General features: G+C 36.7%; 1 protein-coding gene across 9 annotated transcripts in view; it reads left to right on the forward strand.

Annotated features, from left to right (window-relative positions):
- The window catches only part of ALLC (allantoicase), a 64,051-nt gene that overhangs the window by 22,741 nt on the left and 16,519 nt on the right, over positions 1-24,791 (forward strand). For 8 of the 9 annotated variants that reach the window (XM_074209590.1, XM_074209591.1, XM_074209593.1 and 5 more), the window contains 5 exons: positions 8,052-8,102; positions 9,368-9,455; positions 20,390-20,515; positions 22,116-22,195; positions 23,605-23,737. In XM_074209590.1, the coding sequence (XP_074065691.1) occupies positions 8,052-8,102; positions 9,368-9,455; positions 20,390-20,515; positions 22,116-22,195; positions 23,605-23,737 (478 nt within the window). Of the gene's footprint in view, positions 1-8,051; positions 8,103-9,367; positions 9,456-16,621; positions 16,669-20,389; positions 20,516-22,115; positions 22,196-23,604; positions 23,738-24,791 lie in introns of those variants that run through there. The other variant, XM_074209595.1, reaches the window with a different exon arrangement.

The raw sequence follows: 24,791 nt of genomic DNA on the forward strand, positions 1-24,791 counted from the left end.
TATTGAATCATCGGAGAAAATATAGTTCAAATTTCTTTCTGCCTTCAAAGTTGGAGTGAGGAAAGTTCTTCCATTTTCTTTTCAAGAACATTTGCCACATTTTGTAATGTTTACATAATTATACCCTTAATCATCTTAAATTTATTTTGTATTTTGTCTCTTCTGACAAAGACCTTAGGACATAAGGTCTTTGAGGACAGGGGTCTAGTGTTTTTTTTTTTTTTTTTTTGTCTTTTATTTGGATCTTTTTATCTCCAGCACTTGTTACAAGACCTAGAATATAAAAGATGCTTAATCTGCTGAAAACTCCCTTCCCAATCCCTGTATCTTCATTTCCTCATTCACTTTAAGGATGAGAGAGGGCCAATAGTCAATAAGTCAACTTTAAGTTGATGAATGCAAGTTTCTCCATTAAATTTAATAAGTTTTCATTTGAGATATTTTTCTTGTTTTTCTTTGGAATCAGTGTTCCTAAAGACAAATATGTATTTATTGAGCTTTTAAAATAGGATAAGTATAGCATTTTGTTATTTATTCACCCATCCATTCATCCATTTGTGCCTTCCTTGCTTACACCAACATTTATTGAATGTTTAGTATTTGCAAGACTTTTAACCAGAATAGGGATTACATTTTACTTTCTTGACCCCAAGGAGCAGAACTAGGGATGACAAATACAAGTTGCCAGAAGCAAGGTTTTAGGTTTTATGTAAGGATTTTCTCAATGGTGAGGACTTTCTAAAATACTGGAATGGGCAGCATCAGGAGGTTGCCCATCCTTTTATGACAGGAGGGGGGGAAGTTCTATTTTCAAACAGAGGCTTGGATGACAGGATGTCAGGAAAACTATAGAGGGGATTCTTGCTCAGGGAGATACATTAGATGATTCCTAAGGTCCATTGGATCTCTGTGAGTCTAAGATCTCAATATGTTAGACATCTGGAGGAATTAATTTACTTAGTACTTTAAAGAATGTGAAGTGCTTTCCTCTAGATAAACTTATGAGATAAGTAGCAAAAGTATTTCCATTTTTTAGATGCGGAAACAATTTAATAATAACAGTTAACATTTATATGATAATTTAAGGTTTGTAAATTGCTCTCCCTCTATATATAATTTCATTTGGTCTTCATAACAACTTTGGGAGATAGGTGCTATTATCATTCCTATTTTATAAATTGGGAAACTAAATCCAAGAAAAGTCAAGAGACTTTCTCATGGTCACTTGAACACATAGGAAGAACAAGATACAGACTTCTCTTTTACAGCATTTGAAGTTTAATTGAATAAATGAATCTCCTGGACCTTTTTTTCTCTCAGCATCATCTCCCTTGGTGATTTCATCCACTTTCATGGGTTCAGCTATCACCTTTATATCGATAATTTTCAAATTTGGTTATCCAGCTCTAATTTTGCTTTAACCTCCCAGTACATATCTGTACCTAGATAGTCTTTCCAGGATCTCAAAAAGTGAACTCTAGATTTTCCCCCTCCCCAAAACTTTCCTTTTTTCTGTTGTGTCACCATCATACTTCAAATTATCCAGGCTTGAAAACTCACTGTCATCTATGATTTTTCTGTTTTCCTTACATCCAATAAATTGCCCAGGCCTGTCAGTTTTATGTCCAGAACAGCTATCATATGTTTCCTCTTTTTCCATTCACATGACTACTGTGATCGTTCAAGCCCTCATCACTTCCCAACCAGAACCAGAACCTCATAATTGGTTTCCATGCCTCTAGGCTGTCTTCTTTCCAAACCATCTTCCACACATCTCCCAAAATAATATTCTGAAGACATATATCTGACCATTTTCCACACCTCCCCACCCTCTTCTCCCAACTAAAAACCTTTCAGTGATTGTCTTTCTTGTTGGACAAAATATAGACTTCCTACAAGGGTCCTCTACCATCTGCCTACAACCTGCCAGCATGTTTTTACATTTCTTTTATTCACTCTATTTTCTAACCACACCAAATGAAACTTATTGTTTTCCAAACTCAGTACATCATATTCCTCTTCCCTGTGTCTGGAATTCCCTGCTTTCTTATCTTTGCTTTCCAAAACCTGTCTCTTCAAGACTGGTCTTGGCTATCACTTCTTCTATGAATTCTTCCCTACCCTGCCCTCTCTTTTCTCCCCAACAAAGAAAACTTTGTCTAGACTTCATCTTTGTCCTTAAGTACCTGATTATTATTATTATTATTATTATTATTATTATTATCTATACTTGTATTACATCTTTCACCTTAGGTAGTAAAAGGTAAACTTCTAGATGGTATGAACTGTCTCATCCTAAGGCAGCGTTTGAACCTATGTTCAGAAGTTTGCAGAGACTTCATATTGCTGTTAGAATAAAATAAAAATTCTTCAATCTGGTTTTTAAGCCCCTCAATTATCTCCTATTTATTTTTCCAGACTTATTTCCCAATATTTCTCATAATATACTCAATTTACAATACATTCAACTATTAATAGCTCCCTGCACTAGTCCTGCCTCCATTGGATTGAACAATTTGTCTCTGTCAATTGGAATGCATTCTTTTCTTTTTTTCCTTTTTAGAATTCTCATATCATATTATTCACTCTTGCCCCACTTTCTCAGATCTTTCTCATCCCACTTCCATTAGGGTTCTGAGGGCCTAAAGGACTTTGGAAATCTCTTGCTTCTGCCATTGGCTTGAACTCTCATTGAATGTGTTCCCTCCATTTTAGAGGTCCTACCACCCTAGTTCTATTTAACCATTTAAAATCAAATTAGCTTTGCCAAAGAGATATTTAATTTCAAAAATATAAAAAGAACAATATTTTAGCAGTTCCTCCCAACATTTGGGGGTCATAATTTCTCTCCTCTAGTCACTTGATCTTTGAGAAATTGGGAGAAGGTTCTTAGTTCAGATTTTACGTATTACTCCCATCAAATTCAAGTCCCAAACTCCAATGGAAAATCACCCTAAATTCTTAGTCTCTAGGGTCTTGTTGCTGGTCAGGCTGCAACACCATGCCTGGATTCTTAAACTTTTGTATGTTCCTGTCTCATTGTAAACTTTAAAATGCTTTACAAATGTATTATTGTTATCCGGAGTCACTTAATGAGCTAGCATAGATTTGTAGCTTTCAGAGACTGGCATCTTGATATAAGCAATCAGGGTTCAATCTGGGTTCTGCATCCATCTTGTTTTGGAGCTTAAATTTCAATGCTACAAGGGCAGCAAATCCACTTTTTTTTTTTAAAAAGAAAATCCATTTTCATAAACAGATGCTGTGGGGAAAAGGCATCAAACACAAACACAAACAGAGTTCTAAATACTCAAAAGGAATGTGGAGCCTGAAATCATCCTGGTACTTCTTTGTGAAGATTAGTTTTAAATACTTGTCACATCAAGGTTCTTATAAGCTATATTGCTCTTTTGATGCCAGATCTGGGAGTATGAATTTATGGACTTTGTTAAAAGAGTTTCTAATCTAGTTTTTTATTTTTCTTAGTTCAGGACAGAAAAGTCCTCCTTTAGTAGTACTTGGGGATTTTACAGAGGTTCACTCATGTTGCTTTTTTGTTTAATGGCAGCATTTCAGATAATTGAAAAATCTCAGTGCGTACATGGATTTCCAAATCCTTCCAAAATTCCTAGAGAGTGAATTCCTGGTTCCAGAGCTATAAGGTCTAAATCTGTGGTATAAATGTCATGATCCTATGACCTTGCACAACTAAAAAAGCAAGAGGGAAAAGCAGATATTTAGCATGATTTAAGACAGCTTAAGAAAAGAACATTTTGGCCAGTTTAGGGAAAGTTGTATATCAGGGAGAGATTCTGGATCATTAAGTAGTTTGTGGTCTGTTTTTGATGGAAGCCTTGTTCCCCATTGGGAAATTCTACAACACTTTCAGTGATTCCAAGCTGCTCACTGCCACAAAAACCCATTTTTTTTAACATTGATATTCTCCTGGTGATACTTTGTGGCTATATATGTAGTCACTATGATGTCAGAAGAATCACAAATGTGAGTGAGCTGGAGGGCAGTGGAAAGGGTACATCAGAGGTAGCAGCATTTTTCTTTCTTTTTCATCATTTTTCTAATAATAGTTTGAGCAAGTTAAGTAGTCTTCAAAATGGCTTTGAGACTGTGTGAGATTTGACAAAGAAGTGGTCTGCTCAGCTAGAAAAAGGAAAGGAGACTAGGTGGATAGTCTGAAGACTGTTAAGGTATTTATGAAATATCAGAGAAGCTAGAGGAAAGCTGCCACCACTTTCTAATGATCCTCATAGAGGATTTATGGAATAATTAAGAATTATATGTGACATTAAAGGATAGAATGCAACTGGTGCTGGTGAAGGGATCATAGGCCTATTGGTTATGAAAGGAAGCACAGAGAAAGGAAAAAGTGGGTCAAGATTGGGTCTGACAAACAACTGGAACTTCACTCAGTTATAAGAAATAAGTTACCTCATTTATTTCTTCTGGTCAATCAATCAATCCATGAAAAAAAGCATTAGTTAAACACTTGATCTGAGACTATGATACAGACAATGAGAATATAAAGATAGCACATAATCTCATGGAATTTCCATAGGGAGCATGAATATGGTCATTGGGTGAGTTAGCTGCTGTCCTGGGGGGCCCTATATGAAGTAGTAATAATAAGAACCTTCATTTATATTTCAAAGTCCATTCATGCAGCATTATTTCATCTCATTACTATATTCTTTGATACTATGGGTTATATTGTAGTCATAAATAAATATTAAATTCCGTATATGGCCCTTGACAAGTTTTTCTTGGGTGACATGGACCAGAAGAGCTAAAAGGTTGGACACCTAATTTATATATGAGTTCAAATCCAGTCTCAGACACTTAGTAGCTGTGACTCTGGAAAAAATCATTTAACATGTTTGCCTCAGTTTTCTTAACTATAAAATAATAATAGTAACATCTACTTTCCAAGATTATTGTGAGAATCAAATGAGATTATATTTGTTAAGTGCTTAGCACAGTGCTTCATATATAGTAGGTTCTATACAAATGCTCGTTATTATTATTAGTTATTCAATTCATAATATGTTTATAAAGTGCTTAGAACAATGCCTGACACACAGTAGATATTATATGTTAATGTATTTTTATTATTATCTCACAGCAAGCCTATGAGGTAGGTGCTTATAATATTATCCTCACCATTTTATAGATGAGGAAACTGGGGCAGAGAGCTTCAGTGACTTGATCATAGTAATATCAAGAGATGAAATTTAATCCTTAGTCTTCTTCACTCCAACTCTTAAACACTATCCACTAATGACTATCACACTGCCTCCCTAAGCAGTAATAGAAAGGAACTAAATATTTCTTCCTGGTCTGGTTCTATCTCGAACTGCCTATGACTTAAAGAAATAATACTGAGCAGAGAATTAGAGAACTTGGGTTCAAAATCCGTGATTTTTAGGTATTAACTATATGACCTTGGGCAAATCAATACACCTAGACTTACTTTTCTCATTTATGAAATGGGGATTATTTGTTATGAAGGTAAATTGAGATAATGACCCAGTAGTGTGAGTCAATTGAGATCATGGAAACTTTAAAACTCTGGATAAATGTCTTCAGAGTCACCTGAGGTTGAGGATATTTGAGGTAAATCACCATCTGTTCTCAAACTTCCTGAAACCAACAAGGTCTTAGTGATGAGTGACCTAAAACAACTGATTGGCAAACACTGATTGATGATACTTCAGTATTAGGACATGTAGGATAGACTTGGAATGGGGTTGGCAGCCTTAAGGGGTGACTGACCAGTCTTCACTGTTCTACTTTCATGTAAATATTTGTGTATTGACACATTTTCAGGTGTTACCAATAACCTGAAGGCTATTCACCTATGACATTGTTGAAGGTCCCTGAGAAAGCCCTTTGGGAATCGATTGAGGCAGCCACTCAGGATGAGGGGTGGGGGGAATGAGCAGGATGACTTGGGTTACTCAAGGACAACCCTGAACTTCAGGATCTTAGGAACATTCAAGAGAAAGCTAAGCCTTGGGTTCCAGGACCAGACATGAGGGAAATGACAAAGTGAGGAATGAGAATAGGTTGGCATTTCCCTTTTATATGTGCTGGTGCAATCATGGGCTTCTGTCCATAGCCCTAATAGGTACCTTTTTTTTTTTTTTTCCTTCCGGCAGTCTGGGATGCAAATTAGAATCATTTCATTTGCGAGGCAGGATACTAGAAATGATAGAATGATGGAACTAGAGATGGGAAGACTTGGGTTCAAATTCTGCCTCAAAACACTAGTTTATGACTTGGAGAAAGTCACTTAATCTATCCTGAGTCTCTGAAAGAAATCTGATCAATTAAGACAAATTCAGGAAATAAGACAAAAAGAACAAATTAAAACACTCAGGCAGCATGAGTTGATGGACCAGTCAGAATTCAGTCTGTGTTCTGCTTTTTATAGACATGAGTAAGCAAGAGTAGACAAGAGTAAGAGATAAAATGCTATAAGATCCTAGAACTCATGGATATCAAAAGGGAGAAGAGACTATACAAGCCATTTAATCAAATCTCCTCAGCTTTACAAAAGAATAAACTGAAGCCCAGGAAGGACCTTGTGCAAGGTCACAACAGTAAGAGGAAGAGGTGAACTAAGGCACCAGACAAGCATTTATTAAACATGCCAGGCTCTGTGTTAAGAGCTTTACAAGGGTTAGTCTCATTTGAGCCTCATAACAGCCTCAGGAGGAAGTTGGATTTGTTACTCCATTGCTCTAATTCTGAGGCAGTTAGTTTGTACAATTGTTAGAATGCTGTCCTGGAGTCAGGAATACTCTGAGTTCAAATCCAGCCTCTGCCAGCTATGTAACCTTAGGCAAGTCACTCAACTGTTTCTATTTCCTCATCTGTAAGGACCAGAAGTAAATGTCAAAGAAACCCCTCCAGTATTTTTGTTAAGAAAATCACAAATGTCAAAATGACTACAAACAGCAATTCTAGAAAGACCATATTGTTGTTCAGTCTTGTCTGACGCTTTGTGATCCCATTTTGGTTTTCTTGGCAAAGATATAGGAGTGGTTTGCTTGCCATTTTCCAGTTCATTTTATAGAAAAGGAACTAAGGCAAACAGGATTAAGTGACTTGCCACAGGTCACATAGTAAGTATTTTAGACTGGATTTGAATTTAGGAAGATGAGTCTTGCCACTGTGGTACTACTTAGCTACCCCCATGTGCTATTCACTATACCATGTTGTTGAATCCACCTGGGCTATATCTTGTCATTTTTCACATGGGTACTGATTCAATTCTGACATAATGATGGAGTAAAAATGTGTAGTGATTTTATTTTGCCTAAGATTGACAAAGGGTGTAAAGTTACCAGATGAAAATTCCATCTTGGGTCTTTAAATTTTTTTAAAAAATAATATCTTTTTAAGAAAATATTTTTTGAAGAGTATTAGGGATCCTGAATTTAGATCTTGGTTGAAGATTTAACCACTAACTGTATTATGAGTCTCTGCTTCCTCGCCTTATAAAATGGGGATAAATAATATGTGCATCTCCTAATCTTAAATAGGCTAAGAGGAAGTCTGACTACCTGGGTAAAACCCCTGTTTAAAAAAAGAATGAGCTCACTTTCTTGATGACTTGAGCTTAGTGTCAATGTTAGAAATATAATTGGGTCTGGCTAGTTTTGGGTTTGAGATATTTACCTTTTTTTTCTTCAAAATCTTTGCTTCTTAAAAAAGGAGAGTGTTGCTTGTCCTCCACCCAGTTTTTCTTTATCTTTTTTGCAAAGGGTAAGAAGTTATTGCCTCTGGATCCAGATGGTTAAAGGGAATTGTGAACAAAGGGTGGGAGAGAAGAGATTAGGATGTATCTGTCTGCTGGTAAAGCAATCTCAACATTTAAAAAGCACCATCTCTTAACTGCAGATTGTTTCTCTCCCCTAGGGCAATTTCGCATCTTCTTTTTACTGCAACTCCTAATGTTTCACTGGGGAGTGAAATAAAATGGTTTTTAATTTATGGTTATTTTATCTTTACTTCTTTTTTTATTTGTCTAGGTTTTATTTGCAACAGATGACTTTTTTGCTTCAGCGGAAAACCTTTTAAAGGTATAGTAAATTGACATTCTGCAATTTGGAGGGTTGGCATGGAAATGATCTATGGAGACATGTTAATTAAAATCTACTAGTACATTTGTGATGGGAACTATGTGTGCTGGTGAATGAAATTGTCAGAACATTAGAAGATATGAAAATTAACATTTTTTTCTTGATAAAATATGGAACTTTTTCTTGCTTATTTACATGGATGCTCTGATTTCTCTGCCCAATTTTTGTCTTGGATACATTACTTTCTGGGAAAAATACTGAACTTCTTGTACATTTTTCTACATTCTTATAAATGGAGTTGCTTAAAAATTTTATAGTATTTATATTATATAAAATAAATAGTTTTATATTATTTTAAAAAATATTTATTTATATAAATAAGTATATAGATGTTTTATATGTATAAATATACATATATTATGAAAAGAATCCCTAAATTTTTTAAAAAAAGAAACAATCAAAAAATAATAAAATTTTCACATGAAAATCAAGAACACAGAATAACTTTAAGGAATATATATTTAATTTCCAAGTTCAATCATAGAAGATTGGAGAGAAACTGGACTTGGTGCTAAATGACTTCTGTTACCTCTGGGACCAAGAGAAAATTACTTAATTGTTCTTATCTATAGCTTCCTCCTCTATCAAAACGGTGTAATACCTGTTCCACCTTTTCAAGGTTAGAAGAAACAGCCAAAATGGCAGCTGGGGACTGATTATAACGTAATTTGAAGATCCTGTGGAATTAATTAAAAGGGGATTTTATTTCTATTAACAATAGAATAGGGGTTAAAACCCAGAGACTATTATTTTAATAGTAAAATTTTCTTCTCTGAATATTTAAAAAAATTGGTAGGCTTTCATTCATCTAAGAGAGTACAGTATGGTAAATATTGCTAAAGGTAAGAGCATGGACTAAAATAACTTCTGAAAGCCTTTCTCATCTTAAGTTTTTACATTTATATTATCTATCTCTTCTTGTACTACCAAAATTAGTCATAGATTAATAGTGTGATGATAAAGCTGGAAAAAACTTTAGAGACTGTTAAATTTAATCCCTTTATTTTATAAAGAGGACATGGTAATCTGTACAAGGTCAAAGGATTTAGCCAAATTCACTCAACTTCCTGGTAATAAAACTGGGCTAGGGCACAGTACTCCCAAGTCTTAATGTGACTGATTCTTTCTCCAGTGCTGTATTGCTTCCCCATGATTGGGAGCTTATGAGTAGTAATTCTGAAAATTGTCTTATACATTTGTTTTAGAAACATAGACCAAGCTATAAACCAAAGGAATACACAGAGTTTGGAAAATGGATGGATGGATGGGAGACCAGAAGGAAGAGAACTCCAGGTAATTAAAATCATCTTTAGGCTAATTAAAGTTCTCGGAAACTAGTAGGCTGTCATTCATTCATTTAAGAGAGAAATAAGGAGAGAGAGAGAGAGAGAGAGAGAGAGAGAGAGACATATGCCTGTATTATGTAGCTTTTAAAGTAAGGTTTAGGAATGTTCCAAATCAATTTGATCAAGTGTGTTCTACTGGTAGAGTGGTTCATTGTGATCGCCATTTTCTAAAGTTGTTTTTATTGTTTACTTGTCACCTGAATTGAAAGCTGAGAAAGCTAATGTGAAGTTAGAGAGTGTCACCTCTGAATAAGGCTTAGATTACACCTGTGACTGGACATGGATTCAATTTGAATCTGACTTTATAATCCTGTTCCTGGGCAGGCAAAAATCTGGCATTATTTGGTGTATTTGTGTGTTAAATAATGTCCTCCTAGGCCTTATTGTGGCATTGAGGTGATTAAGTTCATAAACTATATGCCATCTATGATGATGATTATCATATCCATATATGGAACCCTAACCTCTATACAATCTTCCAATCTCTCATATCCAAGACATCGTAAATTGGTGCCCAGCAAACATCCTAAACTCAACATGTCCAAAATGAAATTATCTTTCTCCTTACATTCTCCCTTCTTCCAAATCTCCCTGTTATTGTCAAGGACCCCAATATCCTCTCACTTCTCCAATCTAGGCTTCATCTTACAGACCTCACCAATACCCATCTATTGCCAGAGCCTATTGATTTTATCTTTGCAGCATCTCTCAAATATTCTCCTTCTCCCTTGCTCCCCCAGCTGTGATACTGCCACTATCTTGGTGCAACCTCTCATCATCCCACACTTGGGCTTTTGCAATGTCCTGCTGTTGGGTTTACTTGTCTCAAATCTCTTCCCACTCCAATCTGCTCTCCATTCAGCTGCTAAAGTGAAGTTCAGGTCTGACCATATCACCATCCATTCAAACTCTAGTAGTTCCCTATTGCCCCTCCAGAACAAACAGAAAATTCTCTATTTGACATTCAAAACCCTCCATGATTGGGAGCTCATGTAGGGGAGCTAGTAGCACACTTGCCTATCTTTCAAATCTCCTTACACTTTCACAACATATTCTCTACTCTGACCTCCCCCAGCCCCTCACCAATGCTTTTCATTTCATGGCGCTACTCTCCTTTCTGTTACACAATCAAATCAAACAAACTCTTTCTCCCATCCATCCATCTTGACTCTGGCTGTCCTCATGCCCAGAATGTTCTCTCTGCTCATTTCTGCCTTTTGACTTCTGGGGCTTTCTTCATGTTCCAACTAAAATCATATCTTTTGCAGGAAGCCTTTCCTAGCCCCCTCTTAGAATATTTTCTATTTATTCTGTTTAGAGCTTATATATGTGTGTGTGTGTGTATATATATATATATATATATATATATGTCTGTGTATGTGTGTGTGTGTGTATACACTGCACACACACACACACACACACACATACACATACACATATATTTGTTTGCTTCTCCGCCATCTTCCCCCTTAGATTAAGAACTCCTTGAGGGCAGGGACAGTCTTTTGTGTCTTTTAGTATGTCTATCTTTTAGCACAGTACAATTTTTTTTTTTTTTTTAGGTTTTTGCAAGGCAAATGGGGTTAAGTGGCTTGCCCAAGGCCACACAGCTAGGTAATTATTAAGTGTCTGAGACCGGATTTGAACCCAGGTACTCCTGACTCCAGGTCCGGTGCTTTATCCACTGCGCCACCTAGCTGCCCCTTGCATAGTACAATTTACTAAATGTTTATTGACCAACTGACAGTCCCAAGGGTAAACTTTGCCAGTCGCAGTTAAGCTGTCCCAGAACCAGTTAGCTAAGTGTAGAGAGCCACACGATGAAGATTTGATGTTTTTGATCTAGCAGCACCAGATACCACCCACAAAATCACAAAAAGGGTGGTGATTTGCATCAGTAAAAGAGGTGTCTGCAATGATGAAATAAATCTCATATATCCTGAAATATTGAAATTTTATAACCTATTTTGAAAAAATATTTTTTGGAAAGAATTCATTTTATTGATGACTTTTGCTTTTATATCACAGTTATTCCTAGGTACATTCATCTGGTTTGCACATCTATATATACACATCTATGTATCTATCTATCTATCTCTATCCCATACCTCCTTCCCCAAATTGAGCCTTCTGGTAAGAAAAAAAAATAAGGACTACTTCAATGACTTTTGCTGATATGTAACATTCTCTCCCCATAGTCCCCTACTTCTTGGCCAAAAATTATCTATTGAGTATATTACTCGAATTGAGCTCCTTTTAGTGATCTTTTAATTCATGTTTTAGTCAATGTGAATATCCTTTTGTTTCTACTTATTACATTCTTCATTCATACAAATCTCGTGATTCTTTGAATTATTATGATCCTCATCTATAGCACAATACTATTCCATTCACTGTTGTTTCCATTAATATTTAAGGAAGTAATCTTTTTTAAAATTGTGATGAATATTTATGTTATAGAAATACATGTTTATCTACATTCTAGTCTCTTTGGTACTGTATGAACTATTGGATATCTCCATTTAAAAAAATTGCACTAGATGATTGCAGTTATTTTGGACCACTTTCTAATGGGTTTTTAACCTGGGAGGAATAACAAAGTGTTACACACACGCATGCACTGGAATACCCAAGGAAGAGGAGAGATTCCCTATTTAGGGAATGTCCATAATTGTGTTACTAACACAGGAACCAGGGACCGTGAACTTTGCAGACAGAAAAATTCCTGGACATGTTAGTCAAGTGTAGTCAGACCAAAGGGAGCTATCAATATTGTTGGTGTTGCTTCTTTAATCCCTGAGACCAATTCACAGGATCCTGGTGTTGATGAGTGATTTTGAAGAGGTAATAAAGGACAGTCAGGGAGGATTTTTATGTACAACTCAGCAATGTTCAGCCCTTCAGTGCTGGCACCTCTGCATTCTGTTTGTTGGGAAAATGACCAAGAGAATGAATGGTGTGTGCCTTTCCACATTTTATGTACTTATAGCTGTATTTATTCTGTTCCAAAGTCTGAGTACAGACTGGATATGTGTGTGGGTGGGTGGGCAGGGGGAGGGGGAATGTAGTCTCTGAGTTTTGTGTGAGGGTCAATGGAAGCTGTGTATCCTACTCACCTGGGACCCCTTCCCCATGATTTTAAAGGCATTCTAGGTCAACTTTAGGAACATGACACAGAAGTTCCAGTAAGCACAATTTTGTTGTGTGTGTGTGTGTGTGTGTGTGTGTGTGTGTGTGTGTATGTGTATCTGGAGGAGGGAGGAAGGCAAGGCAATTCAACTGTGGGACCAGAAAGGCAGCATTTGTTGCCAATATTCTCAGAGATACTGTAGTATCTGTGCATTTCTCTGATGTCATAGTGAACTGATTAAAGCAGTTAGAATCTGGAAACCTGGGGTTAGTGTTTTTTTTTTTAGGGGGGGTTGCAAGGCAATAGGGTTAAGTGACTTGTCCAGGGTAACATAGCTAAGGAAGTATTAAGTATGTAAGATCAGTTTTGAACTCAGGTCCTCCTGACTCTAGGGCCAGTGCTCTAATCACTCTGCTACCTAGCCCCTGGTTAGTGTTTTTTAAATGCTTTAATATTTCATTGTTTCTGCAACTTGATTGATGATATAAATATTTCCTATACTGGCACAAATTCTTTCTCATCCTGTGAGCTTCTTACCCATTTTCTCTGATAGGTCCTTCATTGAGGGTCTGTGCAAGGATGGAATTCTTCTTCTAGGCCTTCTTACTTTTTATGGCTATCATGGAATATTAAGACTATCCATCTGTTCTCTTTATCCTTCTTATATGACTGCTCCATTTCCTTTTCTGACCATACTTTTCTTGATAGTCAAGTCATCCCTATGTTTTTTTGTGCATATAGACTATTAGAAATATGCTATACGACTGCTCCATTTCCTTTTCTGACCATACTTTTCTTGATAGTCAAGTCATCCCTATGTTTTTTTGTGCGTATAGACTATTAGAAATATGCTATATGACTGCTCCATTTCCTTTTCTGACCATACTTTTCTTGATAGTCAAGTCATCCCTATGTTTTTTTGTGCGTATAGACTATTAGAAATATGCTATCTCTTCTGATTCAATTCAATTTTGACTTTTCAGAGACTGCAATGTCCTGAGATTCAACCCCACATAACTTTACTAGGTTAAAAGAGGGGTTTTTCTACCAAGGAGCAACTTGGGATTGTTGAAAGCACCATGCAATTTTCCAAACATGATCCAGGTTTTTCCTTAAATTTAAATTAGGGTCTAGTTATCTAGTAGAATATAAGCTCATTGAGTATAAGAAATGTTTTTTTTTTTTTGTTTTTATATTCCTAGTGCCTAACACAGTGTCTGGTACATATTCAATATTTAATTAGTCAACCACTTGTTAATAAAATTTATTAAGCATCAATACTCCCTCCATTTTGGTCTTGGCCTTTTCAAGTTAAAGAATTTACCATCAGTATGGTAAGTGACCTTGAGGCCAAGTTCATCCTCATTGAAGGTGTTTGATAATATGGCTGAAAACATGTTAAAAAGTATGGGAGCAAGGCCACATCCTTGTTTTACTCTATTGGTGACTGGGAAATCTCAAGAGCATCGCCCACTTTCCAGAACCTGGACATGCATGCTGTCACAAAATTGATGTATAATACGGCTGGACTTTTTCAGGCAACCAAATTTTGACATAATTTTCCCATTAAACCCTTGCAACTGACAGTATCAAATGCCATGGTCAGATCTACAAGTGATGTATATAGACCTCTGTTCTGCTCTTGGCATTTTTCCTGGAATTGTCAGGCAGCAAACACCATATTGACTGTTTCTCAACCCTTTCTGAAGCCACACTGGCTCTCAGGGATGTGATCATTTTCCAGATGAAGGATCAGCTTATTGAGAAGGACTTTGGCAAGAATATTACCACCAAATGACTAAAACAGAAACAACCCTGTGATTGTCACAGGACAATCTATTCCCTTTACCTTTTTAGAGCTAGGCACTCTGCTTAAGTGCTGGAGATACAAATGCAGGCTGTCATTAAAAACCTCTAATATTCTGATGGAAAAGTACAATAAATACATCAAAGAGAACTAGAAAGAAGAGTGGGGATGGAAGTGGTGACTAGGAAATGGTGGAGATGACTGGTTCTGGGCAATACTGCTCATAATTATTGACTGCCACATCTCTCTCTAGTGAGTTTGTATTCTTGAACTGTTTCTCAACTGACCTTTACTTATACTCTGGGAATAGAGCCTCATGTGTTTGCAGGAGGAGAAAAGAAGACAACTAAGGCCCTTCATTAAAATGGCAGGATGTCTACTTTTCTGGGTGACTTACCCTGTAGGTGGGAGTTTGTGTCCTCCCTCTGTTGAATGTATATTTATGAAGTCTCAGATAGTGGAATATTCTTTGACATGCCAAAGGCTTTAGGTAAAGCAAAGGGCTAGGCAGTGATGATTTTATTATATAGTCATCAGAATGAGCATCATTGCCCAGGATCTGTGTCAGAAACCCTGAAACCACAAGTATAGAGTCCTACTTCTGGACTCTTACAATCTGCTCCAGGCTAGCATTGGAGGGATGGGAGTCAAGGATTACAAAGGAGACAAGTACTCCATCAAGATCTCCAAGTGCTGCAAGTGCTCCCTCTATTCACCCAAACACCAGTGCCTAAATACCTTTCCAGTCTCTAATCCACTCCCATTCCCATGGCACTTAGTAGAACAAGGCTCTGATGTTCAAAGATACCAGGTAAAGATAATTTACAGTATTCCCATACACAACAGTTCCCAACATATCCCCCTTCTTGTTTTTGAAATAAAATGATTACATAATGTTACACAAGTTGTAAACAGAAGTTCAAAAATAGTACAAACAAATGTCAATTAAATAATAGTGAAACCAATATTCCCAAATTCCTTGAAATATATTTTATCCCCAATTTACAAACAGACAAAGATTACAAAGTTTTTCTTTTGCCAACAAAAAAAGCTTTCAAAGCAATCAAATTCAAAACCCAAACTAAAAGGAGTAACTTTTAACTCAGGAAATATTTAACTATTTCAGATCTAATTACACACACACACATACACACAGGAGTTTAGACACTAATACGAACACAGAAACAACTCTCTTGTATCACATTTACCAAGCTGAGACTGACACTCTGGCCAGTACCAGATCTCAGAATATAGAAAATTCTCCTACCTTTCCACACCAGTAGAGAGATGTAAAATGCTCTATAGATGTTCAAATACATACATACACACATAACCAATCAAGACCAGTCAATAGAAATATAAGCCATAGGCACAGACTTCATTTGAAAGATAAAATCCAAATTTCCCAGTTCCAGAAAAAAATTCTTCTTCCCTTTTTTCTTTTGTAGTTAAACCACAAAGCTTCCCAATCAATAACCTATTGAAAAACATAATCATTGCCCAACCCCCCTCCTCCCCAAACCAGGAAGAAGGCACGGGGGTCTCTTGTTTTCTAAAAGAAGATTTTTGAGACATGGGTTTGAGTTTCAAAGTTCCAAAAAGGAAGACTTCCCTTCTCCCTCCTCCCCTCCCTCTGTAGAAGGTAGGAAAGGTAGAGAATGAGAGAGGGAGCATATGAAATCACCTGAGGCGTTAACACCAGTACAACCTGGAGTTGCTGCACCTAGTGAACAGTAGCTAACATAACAAACAGTCCAACCGCATGTGATGCTTTTGCTCTGCATACAGGAAGCCAGCCATCCACAGCCGTCTGCTGCTGGAACAACAGCCCAGTTGTGCTGTCCTGTAGGCTGAGAAGTTGGTAATGACAAGAAATCTCTAAAGTTGCTGTTTGGATAGCGCACATAGTGCAATCAGGCCATGGCCAAAAGGAGCAGCAAGCAGGTCCTCCGCATCCAGCTCATGGTGCTGGTACGGACTCCTGCTGAGCAAGAAGCTTCATCCCCTGTGGCACTGCCTCGGAGACTTCCACTGCCCAACTCAACAACAGCCCCAATCAGAGAATCTGCTAATTCTAGCCCCTAATTGATATAATATATCTCTTCCCGATGATATTGTAGGGAGTCCGTCAACTATAAAAGGAGTGACAGTTTTATCTTCTTTTCTCCATTTCAAGGGTTGACAAGAAATTTCTGTTTCCTGTCTACCTCCAATGCCTACTAGGTTAGTATCAGCAACCTGCTTAGGCTAAGCGTGTGGTGAACACAGTCTGATCTGCCCCGGTGTCAATCAAGACTAGGAAAGCAATTCCTTCTTTTTGGATTACACAAAGAAGTTTTTCTGAAGAAATCCTAGTTGTAAACTTTGTTTCTTTGTTTTGACCCTCTTTTCAACTCATTTTCCTTCCTATTTATACCAGATCTTGAAAAAACACATAACTGAGCTATGCATTGTTTCTCATTTATGTAGCTATTATTAGTATTCATTATTGCAATAGAGAAAATTTCCCCACTCACTTTACTAAAGGTATAATGTAAGTATACTATGGATTGGGTGGAGCCAAAATGATTGCAAACTCCTCATCCATTAATCATAAAGGGTGAATAGGTACTTTAGTAGAAGAATGGGGAGGCACCCTAAACTTCCCAGCACTTTTGATCATCAATAGTTTGATATGGGTTGACTTGATACCAAAGCTGCATACTGGTTTTTCCATTGCATCTCCTGCTGGTCCTGAACTGTCATACCCCATGATTATTTTTGAGGGGTCCCCAGGGGGAGGGTCCCTTTCTCTGTTTAAATTTCCTTGTTTACATTCTGATGCCCAGTGTCCTGCCTTTTCACACTTTGGTCACAGAGTTTTAGGATGATGTGCCCTGACCTTTCTGGGTTTAGCTTCTTGGTCACTCTAACAATCTTTCTTTAAACTTACAGTTTTTCCACAAACAAAGCAAGTCTGTTTCTCTTTATTTCTAATGCACAGATTAGCAAATGCCTCTGTAAGATACACCTGAGACCCTACTCTGTCACATCTTTGAATCATTTTCTCAATGGTGACATCCCTTCTTAAACCAATCATTGCTTTCTGACAATCAACATTTGCATTAGCCCATACTAATTGTTTTACTAATACATCTATTCCTGCTACATCTCCTAAAGTTCTTTCTACTGCCTCCTGTAACCACTGGGCAAAGAAATCTACAAAAGTCTCATCATTTCTTTGTCTAATCAGAGCAAATGATTCTTTCTTATCATTTTCTATTGGAACACATTCCCAAGCATTCTCTATCTACACAAGGCAGCAATTCTTTCTTAGGTCTCTAACCCATAATATAGTTGGTCTGCATTGTTGAAACATTGACCTGTACTGCTTAACTGTTCATAATTTGTGGTGGCATTGGGACCTTGTGCATGCCTCTGACTCCATCATCCAAAAAATAGATTGTCGGGACAACAAACATGCTCTATCTGCTTCCAATCAGGTGTTAATATGGAGAATGCAAGAGTATCCAATTGTAACTGGACAAAGGGTGATCTTGCCCTGTATTCCCCCACTGACTTCTTTAAATCTCTGACTGCTTTTATATCTAGTGGCATATGTTTTTACCTAAGGATTTCTGATTAAAAGGATCTGGCTCCTCAATAACAGGATATGACTGAAACTCAGCTACTAGATCCATAAAACTGTCTCCCTGATCTTTTGCTTTTTTTTGATGGCCTTTTGTACTGCTGAAATCTCTTCCCTAGGTGCCTTGGGCTGAACCTAGGCTTTTCTTGATAATACTTTATTTCTTCTGCCTCAGGCCATGGAGGCAAATGCACTTTCACTTTACCTTCGCTTTCTTCCACAACTTTTTGTTCCAATTTCCTTAACATCAGGTCCATGGTAAACTTGTTACCTTCTGCAGAGTCCTCTGCTCTGGGATGTTGCCTGGTTCTCTTGTTGTATCTGTTATGTCCTTCTTCTGGACTTTATTCAGATAACACGCCTTTGCGCCATATGTTTAGTCCCTGTTGGATGCCATATGTAGAGTCCCAGTTCTGGACTCCTTCATCTTTCCCAGGCAAGTGTTAGAGGGGTGGGAGACAAGGAAGACAAAGGAGACAAGTTTCTCTCTCAAGATCTCCAAGTGCTCTATTCACAAAAACACCAATACCTAAATACCTTTCCAGTATCTAATCCATTCCCACTCCAGTGGCACTTAGTAGAATAAGGCTCTGGTGTTCAAAGACACCAGGTGAAGATAATTTATAGTATTCCTATACACAACGATTCCCAACACACAAGTGTCAGCATTTTTAGGGTTCTGGTTAATATATTCTAGAAGACTCAGCATAATGAGTTCAAATCTGCCTCTAACATTTTATCTGTGTGACTCTGGGCAAGTCACTTAACATTTTGGTATCCCCATAATTTTCTAGACCGGGGTGTCCGACCTTTTAGCTCTTCTGAGCCATATGGCTCAACAAAAACTCTTCAAGGACACTATATAGAATGCAATACCCATTCATGAGAACCCACATCATCAGCAAGCACAAACAAGGCCCACTTTAGTTTCTCCCTTCCTCCCCTCACATCTGAATTGGTTGAGGTACTTTCCTGATAATAATGAAATTATAGGTCTAGAAGAAAAACAAATGGAAGGATGTTACCAAATTTTGGATGGTCATATAATTATATTCATTTTATATTAATCTTTCTGTAGTACCTTGTCTACCTCTGTTTCCTCATCTAGAGATGAACTGGAAAAGGAAATGGTGAAACTCCAATATCTTTGCCAAGAAAACACCAAATAGAATTAGGAAGAGTCAGATACAACTTAAATGGTTGAACAAATACAACAATAGAAGCAACAACATCAGGAGCAGGAAAAAATAACTCATTAAAACTCAAGGAACTAAATGCTTGCTTTCTTTTTTTTATCAGAATGAAATACAACATGTCTAAAACCAAACTCAACCTCCCCCCCCCCCCATGGATTCCTTCCTTCTTCTAAACTTCTTTATTTCTTTTGAAGGGACTGCTATCCTTCATAACTTTGGAATCATTTTTACCTTCTGTTTATTTCATCCCATTCATCCCATTTGTTCCCAAATCATGTTAATTTGAACACAACATCTCTTGCACCCATCATCATCTTTCCTCTGCCATTGTGGCCATTCTGGATCAAGCCTTCAACCTTTAACAATATCCCCATCCTGATCAATCTCCATGTTTCTAGTTTTTTTCTTTTACTAATTCCCTTTTTACTTCACTTCTATCAAAAATAATTCTCCCATGACACCGCCATGCTCATGGCATTAATTAACTCTCAATTACTTCTAGGACAGAATATAATGGAATTAAAGATTCATTATAGACTCATTCCAGACTATCTTTCTGATTTTATTTCATAAATATTACTTTTTTATCATTTCATTTTCTACTGGATAGATTGTTGTTCCCTGGACTAGATCTTTCCTCTGTATGTCCACTAAAATTATATCCCATGCCTACTAAGAAATATTCAAATCTTCCTCCCTGAATCTTTATCTTCCTTTAAGGCTTATTCTCAGATATCACCTTCTACATGAAATTATTTTATATTTCTCTCTTAAACCAGGGCTCCCCTTCAGCAAATTACCTTTTATCATATTTACCTTCCCCTTGTAAAAGCATAAATTGCTTGAGAGTAGAGGATGTATTGTTTCTGTCTTCTGGCACTTAACAGTGAGATTAATAAATATTTGATGATTTGGATTGAATTGAAAGTTTTACTTTTTAGACATGGTTTTGCTTAACTATGCATGTTTGTTAGAAAGGTTTGATATTTTTATCTGAATGGTAGGGAGGTGGGAGGGAGAGAAGAATAAATGGTAGTTAATTGAAAAACATAATTGGAAAAAAAATCTTATTTCCTACACTTGATGTAAACAACATGTATTTCCTGTTTGTGTTTCATAGGTCATGACTGGTGTATTATTCAACTAGGAATACAAGGGATTATTTATGGGTTTGACGCTGATACTGCTTTCTTCACTGGAAACCACGCTCCAAGATTATCAATACAGGCAGCATGTTTACAAAATGGTATACAATAGGAAACTTTGTCTCAAAGAAATGAAGATAATAATGCCTCTTTAGCCCATCTTTCTCATTTTACAAATGAGGAAACTGAGGAGTAATGATTGACCCACACAGGTCACAAAATTAGTGGCACACCTAGCATTGATTCAGGTTTCTTGTCCTTTGACTCAGCTTTCTAGCTTAACTCTTGAGGGAACTTAAGTGAAAATCCTTGATCACGCAAGTCATATTAGTTAGTGGCAGAACCAGCCAAAGTTTTCTTTCTTTTCTCTAGAACTTTTAGCAGAAGAATTTTCTATCTAAGGCAATTATTCCACTCCTTGTATTCCTTAGGTTTCCTTTGATAACCTGACTTTATTCTTGGGACTAATAATGGAATGAGGAATGGTGGATGATGAAGGATGCTGGTCAAAGGTGATAGAAAGTAGAGGCAGGGAATATACTGTTGAGATGTATTGAGGAAAGTTTTGAAACTTGGAAGTTGGTCCTAGTTGTTGGATCATAAGATTTAGAATTGGAAAAGATCTTGGCAACCATCTAGTCCAATCCTCTTATATAATGAATGAGGAAATTGAGGTCAAGAGAAATGGAGTATCTTATTTAAGGTCATATAATGATTAAGAGATCAGGCTGGGTTTAAAAACTCCAAATCTCTAATACCAAATCCAGGGCTCTTTAAACTCTGCTATTCAGGCTCTTTTTTTTTTGTAAGGCAATGGGGTTAAGTGACTTGCCCAAGTTCACACAGCTAGGTAATTATTAAGTGTCTGAGGTCAGATTTGAACTCAGGTCCTCCTTACTCTAGGGCCAGTGCTGTACACACTGTACCATCTAGCTGCCCTTCCAGGTTCTTGATATAAAGTATTCTAATTATGGAATTTGGATCAGAGGTAGATTGAATGATAGTTTAATGCATCCCTTTCATTTTATATATTGGGAAACCAGTACTTAGATAGATGAACTTGTCTAAGACTATGCTAATCATAAGTCATATATTGTATAATTGTACATTGTAATACATTGTATGTGAGTAATACATCATAAGTAATACATAAATCATACATTAATGACACTGACTTTCTCAATGACTTCCAGTGAGTCTAGTGATGATGTAAGAAGTCCCTGTCCAATATCTTGCCAAAGGGCCTTGTTGACTCTACCTCCTACTATAGGCATGAGTTATACCTGTGATTTTATTACATGCATAAACTCAGATATTTAGAGCAGGACAGTTGCTCAGAGGCCTTATAGTCCAAACCTTTCAATTTTCAAATGAAGAAACTGAGACCTACTTGGGTTAAATGACTTGCCCATAGGTAATGCCCCATGACTTTTGGTAAGAAGTATCTGAGGCTTTGAACTCAAGTCGTTCTGACTCCAGGGCTGTTTCCCTCTCCACTGTAGCTGGTATAGGGTAAATTATGTCCCATCTCAGTTTCATCTGTAAGATTAAAGTAGATGATCTCTGATGTTTCATCTTAAGCTAAAATTGTGATCCCTAAATTGGCCATTTATTTAAGGTTAAATATTTAAATTTTTAAAAATCTGGCATTTGATAACAAGATAAAGATCATCATTGCCTTTTGGGTTTTGTTTCTTTCAGAAGAAATACCAGATATACCACCAAGAGGGGTAAAATTAGGATGTGCAGCCACTGTTGAAGAATATAAAGCTATTGAGAAGGTACGTTACCAAAGAGCAGAAGAAGTACTGGGATGATTTATAAATTCATCATTATTTCATCAAATCCTTCCTAAAGCCTCCATCTGAAACAGTTTATAAAATAAGAGCAAAATGTTCTAAAGAGAGATCAGCTGACCTGCCTCAGTTTTAGGGGAATAACCACAAAAATATTTTAATTCCTTATTTCTGTCCCGGAGTTCTATTATGAAAAGACTATAAATTGAGAGAACCTCATAGAATATCAATATAAAAATGCCAAAAATTTATTAAGAAACTATTTTGCTCAATTATAAGCAGAACATTGTGAGGAGTTGGGGTGGCGATGGGTAAATACAAAATTTAGAAAAGACCTTAGGCTTGCCCTCATAGAGCTTCATAGGACATTAGCTATAATAGCTATAAATCCAGGAGTAAATGTTTAACAATCGATTGTACCCCAAATAATATATATCCAAGAACACTTTTTAGTTTAATCTGCATTATTATCCTCTTATCTATCACTTTAACTCTTAACAATCAAAATACAATAATCAAGCCCTATATAATGATTTCTGAGGTGTAAATTTTCATACTGAAATTTATTCAGTTCTACCTGACTCTAGCACACCTTCCTATAGTACACAATATTATGAAATAAATGGGTTAAGGCAATGCCATGCTTTAATGGGTGCATGATCAATGTGGAAGAACCAGACCTTTGTTCATTTTCCTCTAGTGATAATTAAGGTAGGGCAACTAGGAGTTTGCCTTGAAATTTAGATGGAACAAAAATTTACACCAGATAAATTTCTGAATCCTTCTTTTTTCCTTCCCTTAATTGTTGGACTCCATAGCAATAGTATGTACTTGTTGATTTGGGAGTCTCCTTCCTCCCTCTCTTTACTCCCTCCCCAGAATACTTGTTTTGAGGACAAATTTAAAACTACTTCCCTAGGTGCAAACATTGCCAATTATAGCTCTATTTATTCCATATAGAGGCAGCATGATGTAGTGAACAGAATGCTGATCTTGAAGCCTGGAAGACCTGAGTTTATGACCTGCCTTCAAGATACATTGACTGACCTTGGGCAAGTCTCAGTGCTCTAGGCAACTCTAAGATTGTTAAATTGGAGAGGAAATTTTAGTCTTTAGGAAGGATTTGATGAAATAATGATGAATTTATAAATAAATAAAGACTTTAGTAGAGGAAATTCCTCCCTGAGAGCTCTACATCACTATACCCTATCCATTTATTATTGATAAAACCCTGGAATCTTGATTTTGACTTCTACTCAACTATTCCATTAGACATCTGAATTGCAATTTTTATAACTAAATCTTCACTTTTTTTCATGTCTCACAAGTTAGTAAGATGGAGAAATTTGTCTTTACCAAGGATTGGTCTTTAACATATTAATATTTCTCACTAGCTGGAGTCAGAGAATTGGCCATGTCTGGTTCCTATGGAAGAACTAAAACCGGGATATTCAGGCAAGAATCACAATTATTTTTCTGTCTCTTCTCACCAAAGATGGACTCATCTAAGGCTCAACATCTTTCCAGGTAACACTGGCACTCATTTCAATTTCTTTAGTTTCTTTATGTTAAATTTTTCCACATGTCTCCTCCTGTGCAACTATATCCTCCTAACACTCTTCTATAGTGTATAGGAAGATCTCAGATATGGTGAAATTATGTTGTAGGAAATCAATTGACATGCCATATCTATTTGTAATGATACTATTGGTTTGACATCTTTGCCCAGACCAAGATGTAGAAAAGAGGTGGGGGTGTGGGGGTAGATTAAATTGGAAGGGTAGGGCAATACCAGGTAGTGGGAGGCTTGAATGCTAAATGAATGAATTTGTGGTTTTTTTTTAAATTTTTTTTTAGGTTTTTGCAAGGGAAATGGGGTTAAGTGGCTTGCCCAAGGCCACACAGCTAGGCAATTATTAAGTGTCTGAGGCCTGATTTGAAATTAGGTACTTCTGACTCCAGGGCTGGTGCTCTATCCACTGTACCATCTAGCTGCCCTGTATTTTATTATTTAATAAAGAACAGGGCAGGTAAGTTTTGCAGTGATTAGAGTGCTAGACCTGGAATCAGGAAGATTCCTTGAGTTCAAATCAATTCTCAGATATTTACCAACTATGTGATTCTGGACAAGTCACTTAACCTTATTTACCTCAGTTACCCCTTTTGTAAAATAACATGGAGCAGGAAATAGCAAAGCAAAGGCAGTATCTTTGCCAAAAACAAAACACAAATGGGGTCAAGAAGATATGACTGAGTGATTTTAGAATGGGAGCTCCTTGAGGGTATGGACTATCTTCCTTGCACACTGAACAACAACAAAAGGAGCATATAAGTGGTGACAGTTTTGCTTGTTTGTTTGTTTGCTGTTTTAAATAGGAAGTATACAAATAAACATCATTTTCTAGTCATTGATGTTTTATGAAGATATTTTTGAGGTAAAGAATACTATGTTAAATGAATGAAAACATCCATTCAAGACATGTTCCTGGTATATGTTTAGCACTGTGCTAAGATTTGGGAATGGAAATACAAGTCAGATAGTCTTTTTCTTGAAGGAACTTATATTTTAATAGATGACACT

The sequence above is a fragment of the Macrotis lagotis genome, chromosome 1, assembly GCF_037893015.1.
Source record: "Macrotis lagotis isolate mMagLag1 chromosome 1, bilby.v1.9.chrom.fasta, whole genome shotgun sequence".
Taxonomy (NCBI): domain Eukaryota; kingdom Metazoa; phylum Chordata; class Mammalia; order Peramelemorphia; family Peramelidae; genus Macrotis; species Macrotis lagotis.